The sequence below is a fragment of the Psammomys obesus genome, unplaced genomic scaffold (assembly GCF_907164565.1).
Source record: "Psammomys obesus unplaced genomic scaffold, mPsaObe1.curated_primary_1811, whole genome shotgun sequence".
NCBI classification, from domain to species: domain Eukaryota; kingdom Metazoa; phylum Chordata; class Mammalia; order Rodentia; family Muridae; genus Psammomys; species Psammomys obesus.
In genome coordinates this window covers 5920684-5938790 of record NW_026591918.1, presented here as the reverse complement: position 1 = coordinate 5938790, position 18107 = coordinate 5920684, and the positions used below count along the sequence as shown (strand labels likewise).

Genomic DNA, 18107 nt, shown 5'->3' with positions numbered 1-18107 from the left:
CAATCTGCATCTTCTCAAGATGGAAGTAAGTGAGTAGAAAGAGAACTGAACTGCAACTCCACATGCAATTCTGTGTTCGGTGTCTGTTCGTAATTGTGTGTATGAAGCCCAGGACAGCAAAAATGGTTTACAGACCAATGAAGGTTTGGCGGCAGGAGTGTGACTTGAACACAGTTACTGTGGAGATGAAGCACAAAGCCAATGAAAAAGCTTTTCATCCATTTTGAAGTTCAGCCTCAGGAGCACACAAGGGCAGGAAGTTGTTGGTTTGTTTTTTTTTTTTTTTCATTCATTTTAAATGATAAGGTGAAGACAGCCTGAAAGGACTTTTAATTACGAAGAGCAGGGGTTTGTAGGGAGGGAGCAACAGGGAGTAGGAGAGGGAGAGGGACGGCAGAGGGAGGGAAGGGAGAGGGAGAGAGGGAGAAAGAGAGAGAGAGAGAGAGGGATTTCAGGATCAGGAGAAACATGTTTTTAAAAATATGTCAAATGATAAAATAGAAAGCGGAAAATAACAAGAAAAAGATCTTCCAAGCCATTGCATCAAGGCCCAAACCCTGAGGGCTATGGGCAGGCATGTACCAGCATCCCAGGAATCCAAGCACTCCCTTTGGGAAGGGGTCTGGTGAAACAGGAAGCAATATACCATCCTCTATAGCCTGCACAGGGAAGTCTCAGATCACCAGGGGCCAGTTGGAGCCAGAGGAGAATTCGTGCTAAGAGCCACAGAATGAGCAGTCCATTTCGTCTACTGATTCTCATTCAGAAGGCAAACAGGATAGACACCAAAAGTGGCGAAAGACAGGGAACAGGATGGGAGCCTACCACAGATGTCCTCTGAAAGACTTCACCCAGCAGGGGGCCAAAGCAGGTGCAGACACCCACAGCAAAACTTTGAGTAGAGTACAGGGAGTCTTATGGAAGGGTGGGGGGATAGAAGGACCCGGAGGGGACAGGAGTTCCACAAGGAGACCAACAAAGCCAAAAATATCTGGCTCCTGAAGAGATTGATGCATCAACAAAGGACCATGCAACAGAGAGGATCTAGACCCCCTGCTCAGATGTAGCCCATAGGCAGCACAGTCTCCTTGTGAGTTCCCTAGTAAGGGGAACAGGGGCTGTCTCTGACAATAACTTAGTTGCCTGCTCTTTGATCATTCCCCCCTGGTGAGGTGACCTTGCCAGGCCACAGAAGAAAAGCATCCAGGCAGTCCTGATGAGACTTGATAAGCTAGGGTCAAATAGTAGAGAAGGAGAACTCCCCTTTTCAGTGGACTAGGGGAGGGGGAGTGGGGGAGAGGGAGAGAGGGTGGGGCTGGGAGGAGATGAGGAAGGGGGCTACAATCAGGATATAAAGTGAATGAACTGTAAAAAAATATTTTAAAATAATATATATTTTTTAAAAAGAGCCACAGAAAGAAACCTTTCTATGTTTCCTTTTTCTTCATCTTTCTCGCTCTCCTTCTTTACTCCCTTCCAATCCTTTCTTTCTTTCTTGCACCAGCTCCTGTGAAGAGAAGAATATACAGGAGTTTTGATTTGAGACCTACTTCTACCTTTCTCTAGAGCTGGCCTTGCACATTTCCAGGCCTTTGTCTCTGCATCTCTAGGTGGGTTATTAGCACCTGGTTTTCAAGGTTTCTGTGAGGATTAAATGAGGGTATATATTTAAAAATCCCTACTCCAGTAAGAATTCCAATTCAATTACTCCAGCCTAAAATATTCACATTAAAGCTATGATGAAGAGAATGGGCTCTGTAGACAATGTACTACATAAGCTCTGAAGCAATCTTACCCTAAGATCCACGAGTCAACACAATTTGACAGTTGGATTCCTTCTCCTAAAAGCACAGGCACCTCGACAAACCTAGCACTCCTGATAGGGTCTCTTTCCCTTTATGGAGTGGTCTGGTGATTCAGGAACATCTTTAGAAAGTTCTCTGATCTGCGCTCTGCCCTGGTAGCTGACGTGCATTTGTTGGATACAGTAATGAAGAGGTTAAAGCTGAGGGGATTTCAAACATGTCTAATCCAATAAGAGGCTTGGTAAAACATGCGTTATCACTTAAAGAATAAATGTTTAAAAATAGAGCACAGATGTGCAATTTGAATGAGAGACAGAGAAAGAGAAAGAGAGAGGGAGAGGGAGAGGAGAGAGAAGGATAAAGCGTAGGGGAAAGAAGGGAAGGAGAGACAGCATGTGAGAGATCTTGGCATCTGGATGAAGTTCTCCATTCGGCCGTCTAAGCACGCTCTTCCAGTGTGTTCTACCAATACATAGGTACTATTTGGGGCTTCAGATATCTGAAGTAAAGTTGGCAAATTGCTCAGATCCAGTCTCCACACACATATTCTCTTCCGCTTATTCTCCTCATTAATATTTCATTTTTATTTTGCTTTTGAAACATATGGCTCAGACCATCCTGGAACTCATGATCCTTCCAATCCAACCCCCCCCCACACACACACACAAGTGTCCAGATTACAGAAGTATGCCACACACCCAGCTCCCTGCCTTTTCTAAAAGCAGGGTAGCGTGATGGTGAAGTTTTTCTCTTCAAGTTGTTCTACTGGAGAAAACCAAAAGTAAAAGCTAAAAGCATATATGTTAGTTCATTCTTTAACTATTATGTTAAACCCTTTGTTGTTGTGACAAATACCAGAGAGAAATGATTTTAAAAGAGGAAAGATTCAGTTGGCTCACCGTTTCAGGGTGTGCCTGTTGGCTGCACTGTTTCTGGCAAAGGGGTGAGTGGGGCAGAGCTGCTCTGCTCACAGGGACCAGGATGCAAACAGGACAACAGAGAAGAGGTTCATATTGAAGGGCAATCCTCATGTGACCTACTTTCTTCAAATAGGCTCTGGACTGAACTTCCTGATGGCCTCCTAACAGGCCACTACATTACAAAAGGCAGAGCCCTTGTTTTGCTGTCACCTCTCACCACTGCTGGCAGCTGGAGACCAAGCTTTTAACACACTAGACTTTTAAACGTGGGGCACCTCATAACCAAACACTATCAACTAGAATTACTTATTCTAGGAACCTTTGAACATAATGGAGAACAACCAAGTTAGATAGACATTTGTCCCAAAAGACAGGCTGTAGGCGTCCTTTCAGACAGCTCTGAGATTTCTGCTTCTGCAAGAAGTATTCTTTGACCCTGTGTCCTCCTGTCTTTTTAATGAGCCAACATCAATGTTACTGATGGTAGAAGCCATCAATGCACAATCAATGCTCAAGGTCGAAGTCAGTATCTCCATACCCAGAGTGCCAACATATGCAGAGGGGTGCCACCCATGCCTAGAAACACCAGCTAACACGTTTACAATGTGGTTTTTCTAATCACTAGAGTCCCTTTCATGATTTAGGAAGATGTCCTACTAAGAACTGAGAAATACATGGAAAAAACTTGATCCCCACAGTCTTTGAACATACTTAGAGTCAGACTGGTGGGCCAAATGGATTTCTTGAATGTTGGGGTTGAGGCATCAGCCTAGGATAAGGAACGTGTCCAGGCTAAGACAGTAGACCAGGATCCTGTTCAAGAACGGGATGTTAGCAAAAAAGGAATTTTTAGTTAACACCAGCTTTCACATTGTTAGAATCAGCCCACCTTTGACCTATGGAAAATAGATCAAGGTATGTTTTAAAGGGGGTTGCTGGAGCATAATTCAGATACACGCAGAGCACTTAAGTCAAAGATGGAGATGTGGTCACATCCTACTGGGGGACCAAGAACAACTTGACCCAATGAGAACGCTCGAACAACCAATGTGTCTGTATCATGGCAATTCGATCTGGAGTGGGTCTGTGATACCTTACAATGCTGGGATCAAATCAAGATTTTCTGGAACTTATCCAAGTACAACAAGAGGTTACTATGGGAGCCCTATTGCATGGGGCTCCACTATTTGCCATTTAATTGTGCCTTCCCCATGAACTATAATAGTCATCTACATACAATGCAAGAAAGGTTTAAGTGGACAATAGAGTTCCTTGGTCTCAATGGAAGGGGATAGACCTGGCTGATCAATGAGTTAATGCTGGCTCTCAACACGAATCTAGTCGTTTTCATATCTAGTGGTGACTAGCATCCCAGGCTCATGAATATCTCTCCTGGACACTTTGCAGGGTGGCCTCTGTCTCCTGCCATTCATGACCATACCTGCTTAGCCAATCCTTGAAGACAGTCCTGACTTTGAACCCAGAGGAGGCAGGGAGACTGAGTACTCTGTGATGGCCTGGCACGGCCATCCAAATGTTTAACAAGGCACTCCCTGCCAACTCTTTGGGAAACCCAGTGAATGAGTGGACCTGTCTTCTCCTCTAGTAGCTTCCTGTTCCCAACTGACCGGCGTATTTCCTGATGGCTCAGAGCAATGCCCAGATCTGGGAGGAAAGGAAAACAAAACTGAAGCATAATCTATCTCTCATCTCAGAAGTATTCTAACTGGTTCTGAGAAATAAGCTGGTTCTAATTTTCACTAAACAATGGTGTCTGGCCCTCATTTAAAAAGGCATTTTCATCAAGGATGTGCCTATCGGTGCTTCAGCAACAGGGAAGCATTTGGGAATAAGGCTTAGGGGGTAAGATTTAGATTTAAGCTTTCTTCAAAAACCCTTTAGCAGCAGGCAAATCCAATGGTTTCAGAATTAATTATTTTGAAGTCAGTCCTTTTTCAAGGGTAAAGGAAAGGGGTTGGGGGCTGGGACTTGATTCCAGACAGCAAAGACCAAAAGATAGTAATTTTTCATAATTTTTAGAACTCCCTAGAGGAAGAAAACACACACACACACACACACACACACACACACACACACACACACAACTTAATTCATTCCCAATTGAGAACCACTCCCAAAACTGCACAAATCTGGAAGCCAGATTTTTTTTTTTTTAAGGAGGGGCATAGCGTTAGAGGGGTATGCTTGTAAAGGAGTGGGAATGGGAGGAAAACACAAGTTAGTTTGACTCAAATGCCTCTTCTACTACACTATGTTTAATCTTTAATTTTATTTAAACACACACACACACACACACACACACACACACACACAAGAAGGTTAATCTGCATAGCTCTCTTACTTCTGGAAACAACCTAATGTCAACACTCAAGGAGCGTCATAAAGAGGCTTTCATTGTCAGGCATAGTTGGAATTTCTGAACTCACTGCATATCACCTCTGGATTTCCTGACAGCTGTTGAAGAGGAGTTAGTGTATTTCTCAGCAAATTGATTTATGAGACACTCCGAAGTTGCCAGAAATGGAACGGAGGGGTCCCTGACTAATGAAAATTCTCTGCTGCATCTGGGATCTGAGTGCCATTTGGCTCCAGAAGGATCCAAGACACTGGAAGGAATTAAAAGGAGAATAGGGTAATGAGATTCAGGAAAAGGCTCAAATTAGCCACCCTTTCCAAAGCTATGGACATGGGACAAAGCCTGACCAAGGGCTGATGATGTAGCAGGAAGGGAAGCGTGCCACTGCGAGCCCTAAAGCCCCATGTAGAGCTCAGGGTACTAGAGTGAGACTCACAAGGTGAATTATTGCCAAAGGGAAGGTGATACCACCAATGTCCCATTTGTTTAAAAGGTGCCTTGGTGGTTCTCTCACTCGTTCATACATTCATCAAGTGTTTGACAAAAGCCTACTATGAGCCTGGAATTGTACAGAGGCTAGAGATGAATACAGGTCATGTTCTCTTTTGGAGATCATAAACTAGCAGGGCAAAATTTCATTTTTACAAGGGTTCAGAAATAGATATATGCACAGTATAAATGTACAAATTGAAGGATGTGATCCAGCTGAGAAGGTTCCAGAAGGCTTACTTGAAGAAATGATTTGGCATTGACACTGAATGAAAGAGTAGGTAAAGGAAAGACAGGAAAGTGTTGCAGGCAAATAAAATGGCATGTGCAAGGCAGAGCGACCACTGGTCTCAGTTTTCCTTTATCCTGATGTCAAGTAGAGGCAAGCAAATGTTTCAGCAGTGAAGGCTGGAGGGTGGTGAGAACAAAGTGAGAGATCTTTACAGAAGGTTCTGGTCTGCTCACTGATATAAAGAATGGCTGGCCCAGCTACTCATACTCCAGGCCTAGATAAAACCACCTCAGAAGAAGGGGCACAACAGTCAGACTGCAAGCATAGTACAAAGGCTGAGAAAGTGAGAGGAGCATTCTGCCAAAGGGCCTTGCTCTAGCACTGGCTGAAAATCCTAGGAGATGTGACAGCCTGGTATGATTCTTCACTGGAGCTTTAATGAAAGTGGCGATGTTTCTAGACTGCAAGCCAACAGGGAATCCTCAGAGGCTGCAACAGTGGATGTTGGCATGCATATGTGGAGGGACTTAGCTCTGCGCTAGGGCCGTGCTCGTAGAGTCTACTTTGTGATTACTGACAATGTCTAGCCCAGAGCTGGCCTCTCTTAGCAGGCCTGGAGAGTCCTGCATAGCTCACTTCACCCCACACAGCTTGCTCCCACTACTGGCTGCCACTCTCTTGCTTCGGCAGCTCCCCTTTTGTTCACTCCCGGAAGCCTACTGGCTTGCCAGTGCTTCCCAAGTACTGTGTTTTATGCAGGCTGTCCGTTCCCTGTCACAGCCCTGCCTTGGGGTTCTGCAAGGCTCCTTCTCTCCTTGCTTTGCCTTTGCTCAAGGCTTTCCTTCCCATTTGCCCTAATTAATCTCTGGACCCAGTCCCTTCCCATTCTCCTGTTCTTCCTTACTCTGGTCTGTATTTTATTGATTGATTGATTGATTGATTGATTGATTGATTGATTGATTTACCCTGCAGTTCCTGATTTGGTTGTTTACTCCCTTTATTCAATGGTTAAAACTAAGTTCTGTAAGAAAGGTATCTTCACTAATTTTAGTCCTGAATAGATATTTCAAAATTGTCTAATACTCTAGGACACACTAAGTTCTCAGTAAACACTTGCCACATCAAACACCTAGAGGGAACCTGGTCTCACTAAGGAAGAAAGCCCTTCTCTCCTCCCTGAGATGAGGTACTGGAGTTGGCTTCCCTGGATGACATCTGTGAAGTGTGGGACTAACAGCCTGGGCCAGGTGAGGAGTACACTAGCTGTGGTTGCCTTTCTTGTAATTCCTAGGAGCACTAACGAAGGCCAGCCCTGTCACCGTGTTCAGCCTAGCAAGAGCTAAGTCATAGCGCTCCAGCAGCCTTGGAACCCAGCTCTGCACTGTAGGCAGGGTTGGATGCTAAGGCAGTGGTTACGCCATTTGTTGCTATCTTTCTCATATGGTAGGAAAATAGATGACTCCCCAGCACCTAGCAGAGGGCCTGGCATAAAGAAGATAAAATGACTGCTGAAGAGAGAGAGGAAAAAAGAAAGACATTAGAGAGAGAGAGAGTGAGAGAGAGACAGAGATGAACTTCACTGGTGCTTCCCATCAAGCATACCCACAACAAATGTTCCTTGAGTGCCCACTTTATGTTTAGTAAGACTCAATGACTGTGACGATTGATGAATGAACTCCACCGGTTCAGTCACCCAGGATTGGGCAGTGGACAGACTTTTTGGGAAAGACACACTGACTAATATGGTAGTTTGTATAACACGGTATATCTCACAAACCAGAAAGTATTGTTACCTACCTGCTCAGACACAGAGGTAGCCGTCCCTGACAGCCAAGAAATGAAAACAAGAGAGCTCTCAGCTCATCTTCCCTGGATGGTATCTATCTCCACAGGCTGCACCCACAAACCAAGCAAAGTTAGTGAGCATTATGGGCTGAGATTGGGATCTAGGGCTCTTGCCATGTCTGCTTGATGTTCTCCAAGGGCTTGAGAGTTTGGGGAAGGGGAATAGGAAGGCTAGGGGCCAGTATCTGTCTGCTCTCTCTACCGCACTTTAACAGTATGCTCTCTGTGCGCTGTGACTCCCATCTGTGTGCAGGACAATGGTGATAAAATAAAAACTCAACTGCCCCTGGGGACCAGTGGTGCTGATAATTAGTAGTTGTGGTAGCACGGGCAATAAAAGGAACAGATCACATGTATACATATAACATTTGTTATGTGCAGGGCACACACAAAGGACTTGGCAGGCCTTGTGCAGTATGCACAGTTTATTAGCCTGATACACAAACAAAGAAACTGAAGATCAGAGTGACATCTACAATCGTCCAGACACCTAGTCTAAAAGCCAGATTCAAAGGAAGCAATTCCAGACGGGATATTTTTGGTAAAATCCACATAAGACTGTACGGCCTAAGCAAACTGCCTGGCCTTTCTGGACATCACCTTCATCTCTCTAAGGGCATCACTCTCCCTTCTTTTCCAGTTACTGGGGGTTTGATGAGTGAATGCATGCAAAGATCTCAGATTCATTCCTAGTTCATGGTGGGAGCTCACAATGACTAGACATTACTTATGATGTAATCAAACTAGCTAAGGCTAAGAACTCCAGGATGGCATCATTTTGATATCTTACCTGGGTATTTAGGCAACTGCTTCAGGTTTATAAAGTGTAGGAACTTCACAATTTCTAGAAATACCCTTTTAATTGTCACACAGGATTTCTCCCTGCATGTGGAGGCTCTGTATGGGGCCATATAGCCATAAAGCCCAAGGCAGACTAACAGATGTGGGTCTTTGGGCTAAATAATTCTACACTCTTGAACCTGAGTTTTGGCCCCTTAAAAAGAGGAAATTCTGGCCCCTATGTGTAGAGTGGCTATGATGATTAAGAAAAAAAAAAATCTCTAAGGGACCCTGAACACAAAGCCCATACCACAACAAAAAAAGGGAGAGAAAACTGACTTTACAAGTAAATTAACAATTATTCTTAGATTCATAATCACTTGCAATGGCGGTACTTAAATGTATGATTTTTATCACTGTCTGTAGGTAGGACTGGAAGAAAGATTTCAAAGCTAAGTTTACCCACCCTACTCCTCCGTGTTCTTCTTCTTCATAAAAACCCTTCCAACTCTGCCTCAGTCTAGGTGGGGCCTAACTCACACAGTCCTGGATCTCCAAGCTGAACCTGTCTCAAGAATGAAGGCTCTGTACAGTTTCCCCCAGTTCTTACTGACACTGGAGAACACACTTTTTATAACCCTGAGAGAGAAAGAAAAACAGTTTAAAATGTCTTAGATGGCAAAATAGATGGTGATATGAAGAAAAAAACATGTACCTAAAAGATAGAAAGAAAAAACAAGCCCCAGGGAATTGGTAGTGACACTTCGACCCCCTCCATGGCTTGGCAGCCTGGCCAAGCTATTTGACCCTGAGTGGTGGCCACCAAGTTTGGAATCACTGGGGAAAAAGAAAATATAAGAAATGATACTGCAAAAACAAAATGAAGCTGTCTTACGTGGTACCAGACTTCGTAGCCACCAAGTCCTAGAAATCTGCACAAGAGGTGACAATCAAGATAAGAGAGTGGTTCTTCTGTGCTCCCACCCCCCTCAGTGGGGTGTGTTTCCTTATCAGCTGACTGACCTGAGACCTTTGGCTCATGTATGCATCGTAGCTGGACCCGTGGTACTTGGCCGTAAAATCTGGGCTGTAGCCAGCATCACAAGTGCACGGTACATTTGAGCACGGGGGCTGTTTCCTAGACCTATAAACCTGTGGGAGAAAGCTACAATGGTTAGGTGCAGGAGAGGAGGGTGCTGGGTGCTCAGGTAAGGTATTAGGGGGAAGCAAAGGATGCTCATCTTGACTTTCTGAGGCCAAGTGATTAGAAAACCCAGCGTAGAAGATGCATAGCCCCAAACAAAGAGGCCAGATAAAAGCCATTTCTGCGCCTGGGGGCCAGTGCTAGCAAGGCATGCTGCTCTGTAGAATGATCCCATGTCTGGCAGCAACCAAGACCCTCCCTCTGCAAGGAGAAGGAGCCCAGGCATGGCAGTGGTCTCTCTCTGTCTTTCAGCAAGGCAGTCCTATAGGAAATGGACTCAAATTCAAAGAATGCCTTTTCCTTCCTGAGGTGGGAACGAGTTGGCATTCTGCAGGGTGAGGATGCTTACTCCCAGGTACTGTGTTTAGGCCAGTGCATCTTAGCTTAGCTCATTCACGTGTCAATCCTAGGGCCTCAAATCCATGTAGAGACATGCCATTTGGAGAATTTCAGGGCCACAGGTTATAGTTGAGATGTGGCAGGCACCTTATGAGGTCACACACCACTGAGCTGAGTAGGCTTTATAAAGCAAGAATCTGAATGACAATTTTTAACCGCTGCTTTCCCAAAGATGTCACCGAACATAGAAGTGATTTCCCCACCCTCCACACATGCTGGGGAGAGAACACGGGGATAGGCAAGTTCTCTCTACCACTGACCTACACCGTGGTCCTTTCCCAAGTTATATATGGAGAAGAAATATTATCTGTAGATTCCCGTGATGGCTTTCTAGTATACTTCAGATACAATTAATTTCTACTTAAGCTGCTTCCAGACACCCCCCCCCCCAAAAAAAAAAAAAACCAAAGTGTGTTCTGTGAAAGTTAGGACTTTCTCTCCTTCCATTTCTGTAAGACAAGCACAATGGCCTAGAGAGAAGGAAATAAAGAATAAGGGGGCCAAAGGGGTGACTATGAATTAGAACAAATCATGACAGACAGGTCTCTAAGCCTAGTCTAGTGGGACTAGAGTTGGGAGAGGTTCCTTCACTGAGAGATCTGGAGGAAACAGCTGAAGAACAACAGCTGGAAAAGTAGAGAGAGAAAGGAACTTTTGGAACTAGATGAGGGGAGTTCTTCACAGATCCCATAAGGTGAGCAAGATTGAAGGGAAAGACAGTCCCCAGAGTATAATTGGGTATTTCTAGGATCTAATTAGAAATGGAAGTCTACTGAAAGGAAGAGAGCTGAGAGCTATTTCTGCGAAGATGACGCTGATATAAAAGAAAGGAAAGCAGTGCCAGCTGCAAATCACGCAAGCCCAGCTGCATGCACACCATCACGGAGAAGCAGTGACACAGTGTTCTGGTGACAGTGCAGGGGGTTTTGCTCCTACCTGGTTGTAGCTGCTTGAGCCTGCAGAATGGACATGGGAGAATGGAGAGTGGCAAAACCCAGGAAAAGCACCGAGGCCCCAGACCCAGCAAGACACACCTTGCGTGCAGGACGCCCCACCTGCTGCTTTAACTGATGCACCAGTCGGTCTTTCTCCCGCTTCAGAGCCATGACTTCCTCCTGGGTCTTTTTCTTTTTGGAGGCAGACAATTCCAGCAAGGCAATGTTTGCATCTTTTTCACTGATGGCCGCAAGTAGTGCTTCCTGTCTGGTAAGATAAACAGGATTGTGATCCTTCTTTGTAAAATGAAAAGCAAAAACAATCCTCTAAAAAAATCCTCTAATAAGTGGCATTAGTAATTTAGTTGAGCAACCAACTATTATCTCTGTGGAAAAAATTCCTTTAAACAGTACTTAAGAAAAACTACACTTTGTTCTCAGATGGACAAGGTAGCTGGGTCAGAATCATTAAGAATGGGCATTCTATCGTTAGAGAGAGGGTTCTTTCAAAGGCTTCAGAAACACGGCTACAAATCAGAAATGGGAAGGAATCACGATAAACATCGATCCCTAACACAGTTCTATCCATCCATCAAGGTATACATTATCTGCCAGTAAGGCTCTATGACTCCAAGACACCAGAGAAACACCAGGCAGCAAATTCATTATCACATGAGATTTTTTTTTTTTCATATGACATTTCTCTTCCAATGTCAGGTAGAGATCCTCACAAGGGTCTCCTTTCCATTTTCAATTTCTTTAGTGAATGTGAACCTTGTTTTCATGTCAGAGGCCTTTGTCACACGGCTTCCCAGCTTCCAGATTCCAGGGAAAATATGTCTTCATCAGAGAAGTTTCTCCAGTTACCATCTCTCACAGAGATGCCCCACCTGCCACCCTGAATCCCAGTTTAAATTCTGTCACATCCTACCACTTAATTTTCCCATGGTACCCTTCCCCACTTGACAGGTTAGTGAATATTTATTACCTGTGACGCCCTATCAACTTAAGACCTCATTTATGCTTGGTAGTTCCAGCTTCTAGAAAGAGCTATGGGTGATCAAACAGATTGGTTCTAGTATTAAATGAGTTCACTTTTAATTTTTATAAACTTCAAAAACATAATTGGCCTTCTTCTTCAAAACAAGAAATCTAGAGAGAGCAAGACAGTTCAGCAGGTAAAGGTACTTGGGTCATAGCCTGGCAACCTGAGTTCAGACTCCTGAAATCTAACTTCACAAAGTTGTCCTCTAATTTCCACATGTCCACTGTGCTACACATGCTACCCTCACCAGCACGCATTCAAGAATGCGCATGTATGTGCATGTACACATGCAAACACATAAAGAGACACTAATAATCAATAAAATTAAATAGTAAATATTTTCCTCTGGATATATTTATGACCACTGACTATCTGGAAGTTTCAAGTTGTTCTCCCCCCCACCCATCATCTTTAGAGTCACCTTTTAGAAACTTACTTGTTACAAATTGCAACCTGCGACGGTCTCAGACAATTTTTGGATAAGCAGATGGCTTTCTTGAGCATATTTCATGGATTTCTTCTCTTCTTCATAAGTGACCACCTAGATGGTCACTCTAGATACTTCAGAGGACATCATAGCTTCAGGAGAGCCTCAATATTGGGACTTTTGCATGCGTGTAAGTCCCAACACTAAAACCTGCTCATGCTCTTGGGCTGTATTTTCTTGTCCCTATCATCAAAATTGCTTTCTTCTAGATGTTTGGACAAGAGAGCCATTATTTGAATCTCTGATTCCCCTAACCAATTTTCATGACAGGGATATGTATGGGTCTTTCCGGCCTCTACTAATGCTTGGCAGTAAGAGCTTCTGCCAGAAGCTCAGGCTGATGTTTGCATGAGTAGAACATATCAGGAAATGTTTCCACTTTTCGAATGAAAACTACTATAGCTCAGGCCACCAGAGTTATTAGGTATCATCTTGAGATGTCAGACCTCCCCATCACTCTGCTACAGCATGTTCCTCTAACATGCTGTGCTGACGAAGCTGTGTACATTCCAAACCAGAGGAAGCCCATGTGCTGGAGTTCATATCTAAGGCTTATACCTCATGGACTCTTCACAAATACATTTTTAAAAGTGGTGGCTGAGAACTGTAAATATTTTTTATTTTACATTTTTGAATGGCTGAACCAAATTTCTCCAAAGGACAGGAAAAGCTTAACTATTTTACTCCAACCTTACAATCTATTCCCGTGTTAGTAATTTTCCCTAACAGGCCTAGGTATGACACACAGGTCACGGCGACATTTTACTCCTCCGTTCTAAGCTGACATCAACAATGTTATTCTTTTCCATAGGTGTTAGGAAGTTGTGGTAAATTGTGCTCTATTCCTATGGATATTTCTTTATAGCTATATGAAGCCCTTAAAAAGCTGATAGAAGTCTTCACGATGTAAAAACATTTAAGTTTTCTGGGAAACTGCTCATCAGGAGTCTTGTGTTTCTGTCCATTTTAGAAGCAAAGGTATTATCTTCTCGTCTTGCCAGGATACTTGTATAGCAATGAGCCTTGGAGACAATGGTGGTTTCTCTCTAAGTCAAAGGGTAGGGTTGCTTACTATGCCATATCATAGTGATGAGCCATGGGTAGGCATGCTGTTGCCTACAACAAAGTATTCAAGCTCCCTAAGAACGGAGCTGCTCTCCTTCAATACAAATCGCTGCACGAATGTGCTCACCTGGTGCCTGTGGGAGCAGTTGCAGAGGGAATAGACGGAATAGACGCAAAAATGCCAACAGTGATCTCTCTGTGTCAGCAGTAAAATACCTTATCTCTGGCACAGGATCTCTTCTCATCTCCTACATTCAAGAGGGAGGAGGGACAGCCTGCCCCGCGCACTAAAGGCAGTCCCAAACGCTCCACAGTTTTGGAGATAGGAGTGAACAGTCAATAGGAGCCTGAACGGTAAAGGGGAGAGATGTGGACATACCTTTACTAGTTCTCTGTTTATCCCTTTCTACGTCGTTCCTTCCTCCCACAACATGCCATCAGAGTGAATGTTAAGTACCATAAGGAAATCCTTCAACTCACCAAGAAACAGCAGGTACAAGCTTCCAAAGCTTTGTACATTTAAACGTTTTCAGGAAAGTTATTTATGTTCTGTCTATCATTCTCAGCCTTGATGTTTAGATAGGGGCATCTAGTTTTCACATGTGCAACTCTAGGACAATCTAGGTTGACTCCCACTAGAAAAATGTCAAGAATCTCCTAACAAGGCTTTCTATGTCTACTTTTGTCCCCTTTGCCTGTTTTCCTCTTCCAAAGCTTGATATTACACAGCTTTAATAACAACCCCTAAATGTTACCATAACCCAAAGACTGACCATTCAAAGCCTCCCTTTCCCCATGAGTCGATAACCCAAGGTTCTTAAGGGTTTAATACTTACTTTTCCTTTTATAATATTATTAAAAGTCATAACAACAATAATGATAATAATAATGATATAATCATGAATATAATAATATCATCATCATTATTATTGACAAGAATTGAACCAGAGCATTGTGCCTGGTAAGGACTATATCACTGAGCTATAAACTTAATCTCAATAAATTAATTTTTAATTCTCACTTGAGTGTTTAAAAATGCATATTAGTTTCTAATTCTTTATAGATGTTATCGCCAAATATAGCTCATAAAACAATTTTTATAAAAACATTTTCAAGGCCACTCACCAACATTAATATTCATAAAAATAATCTACGTGTTTCTTCATATTTTTTATTTTGGTTGATCAATATGCCTTATGTATGCTTGCACTGTATAATTATAAAACTCTCTAGTAAAGTTCATTTAATGAGAATTACAGGCATTTGAAACCCTCATCTAAATATTGGTCAGAAACTAATATGATCCCCCTTAAAATATATTGAGATTAATAGTAAGTAATTGTGATCATTAAATTAAAGGAGCAATTATCAGAAGATAACAAAAACATATAAAGATATGTATGACCACATCATCCATGAAGGTTTTTGGAAAGGTTAAGACTGTTGCTGGCTGCTTTTGTACAGGCAGCTATGAGAGGCCAAGGCTCTGGGTTGGCAGGGTCGCTGCAGTGTATTTTATACAACCTGCTTTACAAAATCCACAGACTTGTTCTGCTATCAACAATATTTTAAATCACTATGAGCTAAATTCTGTGCAATTATTCCCATTATTTTTGCTCTAAAAGTATTCTTTTATGGTGACCCTGAACACAATTTAGTAAAGATGAGCTTCATTTGGCCAGCCCGACACCCTCCGTCTCTCCTTGTTCAGTTCTCGGGAGCCCAGTTGAGAACACACTGCCATAGAGCACCCACACTCCAGTGCCCCAATGAAACGTGTGACGTGTGCTTGAGAGACTAGCTGGGGGCGCAGTTAACTATTTCTGCTGAAATGCCCATGTGGAGAATTCTTACTTTTTCAATAAATACATTGCCTCCGGAGTCTGAGGCCAGATTTGCTCTGCTTTAGAAATTGGTTCTGTTCCACCAACAAGAAATGTTCCTAGATCTTTAAATCACTTTCAGTACTCAATCCATTCTTTTTTTTTCTTATTCACAGACAACATAAGAATTACATATAAACACATCCTTAGTCATTTAGTAGGGTTAAGTATATAGTGGAAGCCTGAAATATTATCCGCAGAGCACTGCTACACGTTAGTATACAGTTACTGAGGTAATCTGTCTGCACACCAGAATACAGCTTAGAATATGAAAAGGAAGCCCAAATATGCTAGCAAGGAAGATAAGATAATGCAAAGAGAAATAAATCTATGGAGTCTGCTGTGTGCCAAGCGAAGAAAGTGGAACACAGACAGCATTTCATCAAAGTGCAGCCTAAACATACGTCAAAGAGAATGACTTCTTTAACAAATATGGGCAACAATGGAGAGGAAGGAGGAGTAGTTCTGTGCCCCCCCATGCATTTAGAGGGGGTTAACAATGGATAAAAATGTGCACAGGAACACACTTAATAACCCTAAACTGTCTTTCACTTTGTAGGAGGTAGTCAAGACACAGCTAATAAAACACTGAAAAAAATGGTTTTAGCCACCCTAAAAAACATCCTCCAGAAACCAGCACAAAAGAGGGCTGAAGGGTGCCTTCTGCCATGATCAATGTCTCCTTCTGTGTGTCGCCCACGGCTAACCTAAGAAGGAGCGCTTCAGGATCGGCTCACAGCTATGACACTTATCACCTTCCATTTAAAAGTCTGCACTGTAAACATTTCTGTTTCACTCCCTGCTGCTGTCATTCCATTAATGATAGTTTGAGCTTGGAGAGGGGACCTAAAATTAATTTCAAGAGTTACAAGTAAAATAAGCCAATTAGGGATGGTTATAAATTGGGACAGAGCAGAAGCATGAACACTTATTTTTTTCTTTCTTTCTTGTGGGCTCTTGTTTTAGTTAGCTGACCCATCTTTAGGAACACATTCAATTACAAAAGCAGATGCTTGGAAAAATGCATTCCATTAAGAAGCATTTGGATAATGACATATGAGGGTGGACCTACATTATGTATGGTGTTCAGCCCCAGGCAGTCATGCTCCAATCAGACTGTGGGAAAAAAAATCTGCTCAATCAACTTTTCCCAGTTAATTGTTGTTTTCTTTCCCTTATGACCCTGAATCTTCAACCATAAGTTCAGTAGGAGGTGACTTAAGACAGACGGCGACGAAAGAGCATGTTCAAAACAGCTTCTCTCTGGCCCCTGGGCTGAGGGCTGCGACCACTTCTGGAAAGGGATGCTCATGCGCCTCTGCTTTAAAGATATCTTTTCAAACAGTAACTGGGGATAGAGTGGCCTTTCATGTTAATTAATACTCCCATGCCTACGGACAGAATGATATGTAATACCAGCGTAAGAGCCTTCACAAAAAAGTAAAGTAGCTCACTCAAGGTATGACCTACAAGGTGAGACATATTTTAGTTTCATCAAGGACAAAAAAACAGAGCAGATGATAAAGGCCAGGCTCTGGCAGGCCAGATTCTATACTGTGGTTTTCTCTGCACCCACCTAAACCTGACCTCAAAAAAATAGCTTATTCCAATTACCAAGAATTCATTCTCTGAAACTTCCTAGCACCTGATTGGAATTTCCTGTAACAGAGACCACAGAGTCTTAAGGAAGGCCTCTCTATGTAGCAATGTCCACTGGAAATTCTGGTTTAACCTAGTTAATTCTAGTTTGACTCATGGAGGCAGCTGATCTTCTTTAAAGGTTGCTCCAAGCGCAAGTACCCTAGAAAGCTAGTTCTCATCAGGGACACCAGTGGCACTGAGATGGCAAACGCTAGCACACTTAGTATTATGTGCCAAAGGAGTGTTGGTGAACACAAAGCCAAATGATTTCCCTACATGTACAAGATCCAAAGCCAAAGGAAGTGGTATGGTAGTAAGAGCTACTCCCTTACCCCAAATTATCCAGATAATTTCTATCCTTTTGATAAGTTGAATAAAGCGGCAATGAAGATGCTCAGGAAGGACTGTTGTCAAGGTCCTAGTACAGAGGTATGACTAATTCCCGTGTGCTAGATCCAAAAGAAACTGGGGAAGGGAAGGGAAGGTCAGGGGAGAGTAGGAGAGTTCAGGGGAAAGCAGGGAAGGACACAGGAAGGCAGGAGGGGAGAGAGGGAAGGGCAGGGCAGGGCAGGTTTCTTCTGTGTACCTTAGCTTCTTCAGAAGGAACAGGGACTTTCTCTGGCATGAACTGTGACAGGTTTTCTGATCACCTCCCCTGGGGGGGGGGGCGCCTTGCCAGGCCACAGAGGAAGACAATTCAACCAGTCCTGATGAGGCTTGATAGGCTAGGGTCAGATGGAAGGGGAGGAGGACCTCATCTATCAATGGACTTGGAGCGGGCCATAGGGGGAGAAGAGGGAGGGAGGGTAGGATTAGGAGGTGACAAGGGAGGGGGCCTCAGCTGGGATACAAAGTGAATAAATTGTAGTAAATGATAATAATAAATTTTTTTAAAGAAGGAGCTTATCCTTGAGAATGAAATATCACTGGGGCCATTTAAAGAACCTACTCTTCCTCAGCGCTTGAGCTTTGCAATCAAACGTTCATTAGCAGAGCTTAC

The 18107-nt window shown here is 43.3% G+C and overlaps 1 protein-coding gene across 1 annotated transcript in view; it reads right to left on the bottom strand.

The window, feature by feature from the left end:
* Erc2 (ELKS/RAB6-interacting/CAST family member 2) overlaps nt 1–18107 on the bottom strand; it is a gene marked incomplete in the record, with an annotated part of 884729 nt that overhangs the window by 193770 nt on the left and 672852 nt on the right. Inside the window, 1 exon segment of the mRNA XM_055612370.1 lies at nt 11107–11254. Within this exon segment, the coding sequence (XP_055468345.1) occupies nt 11107–11254 (148 nt within the window).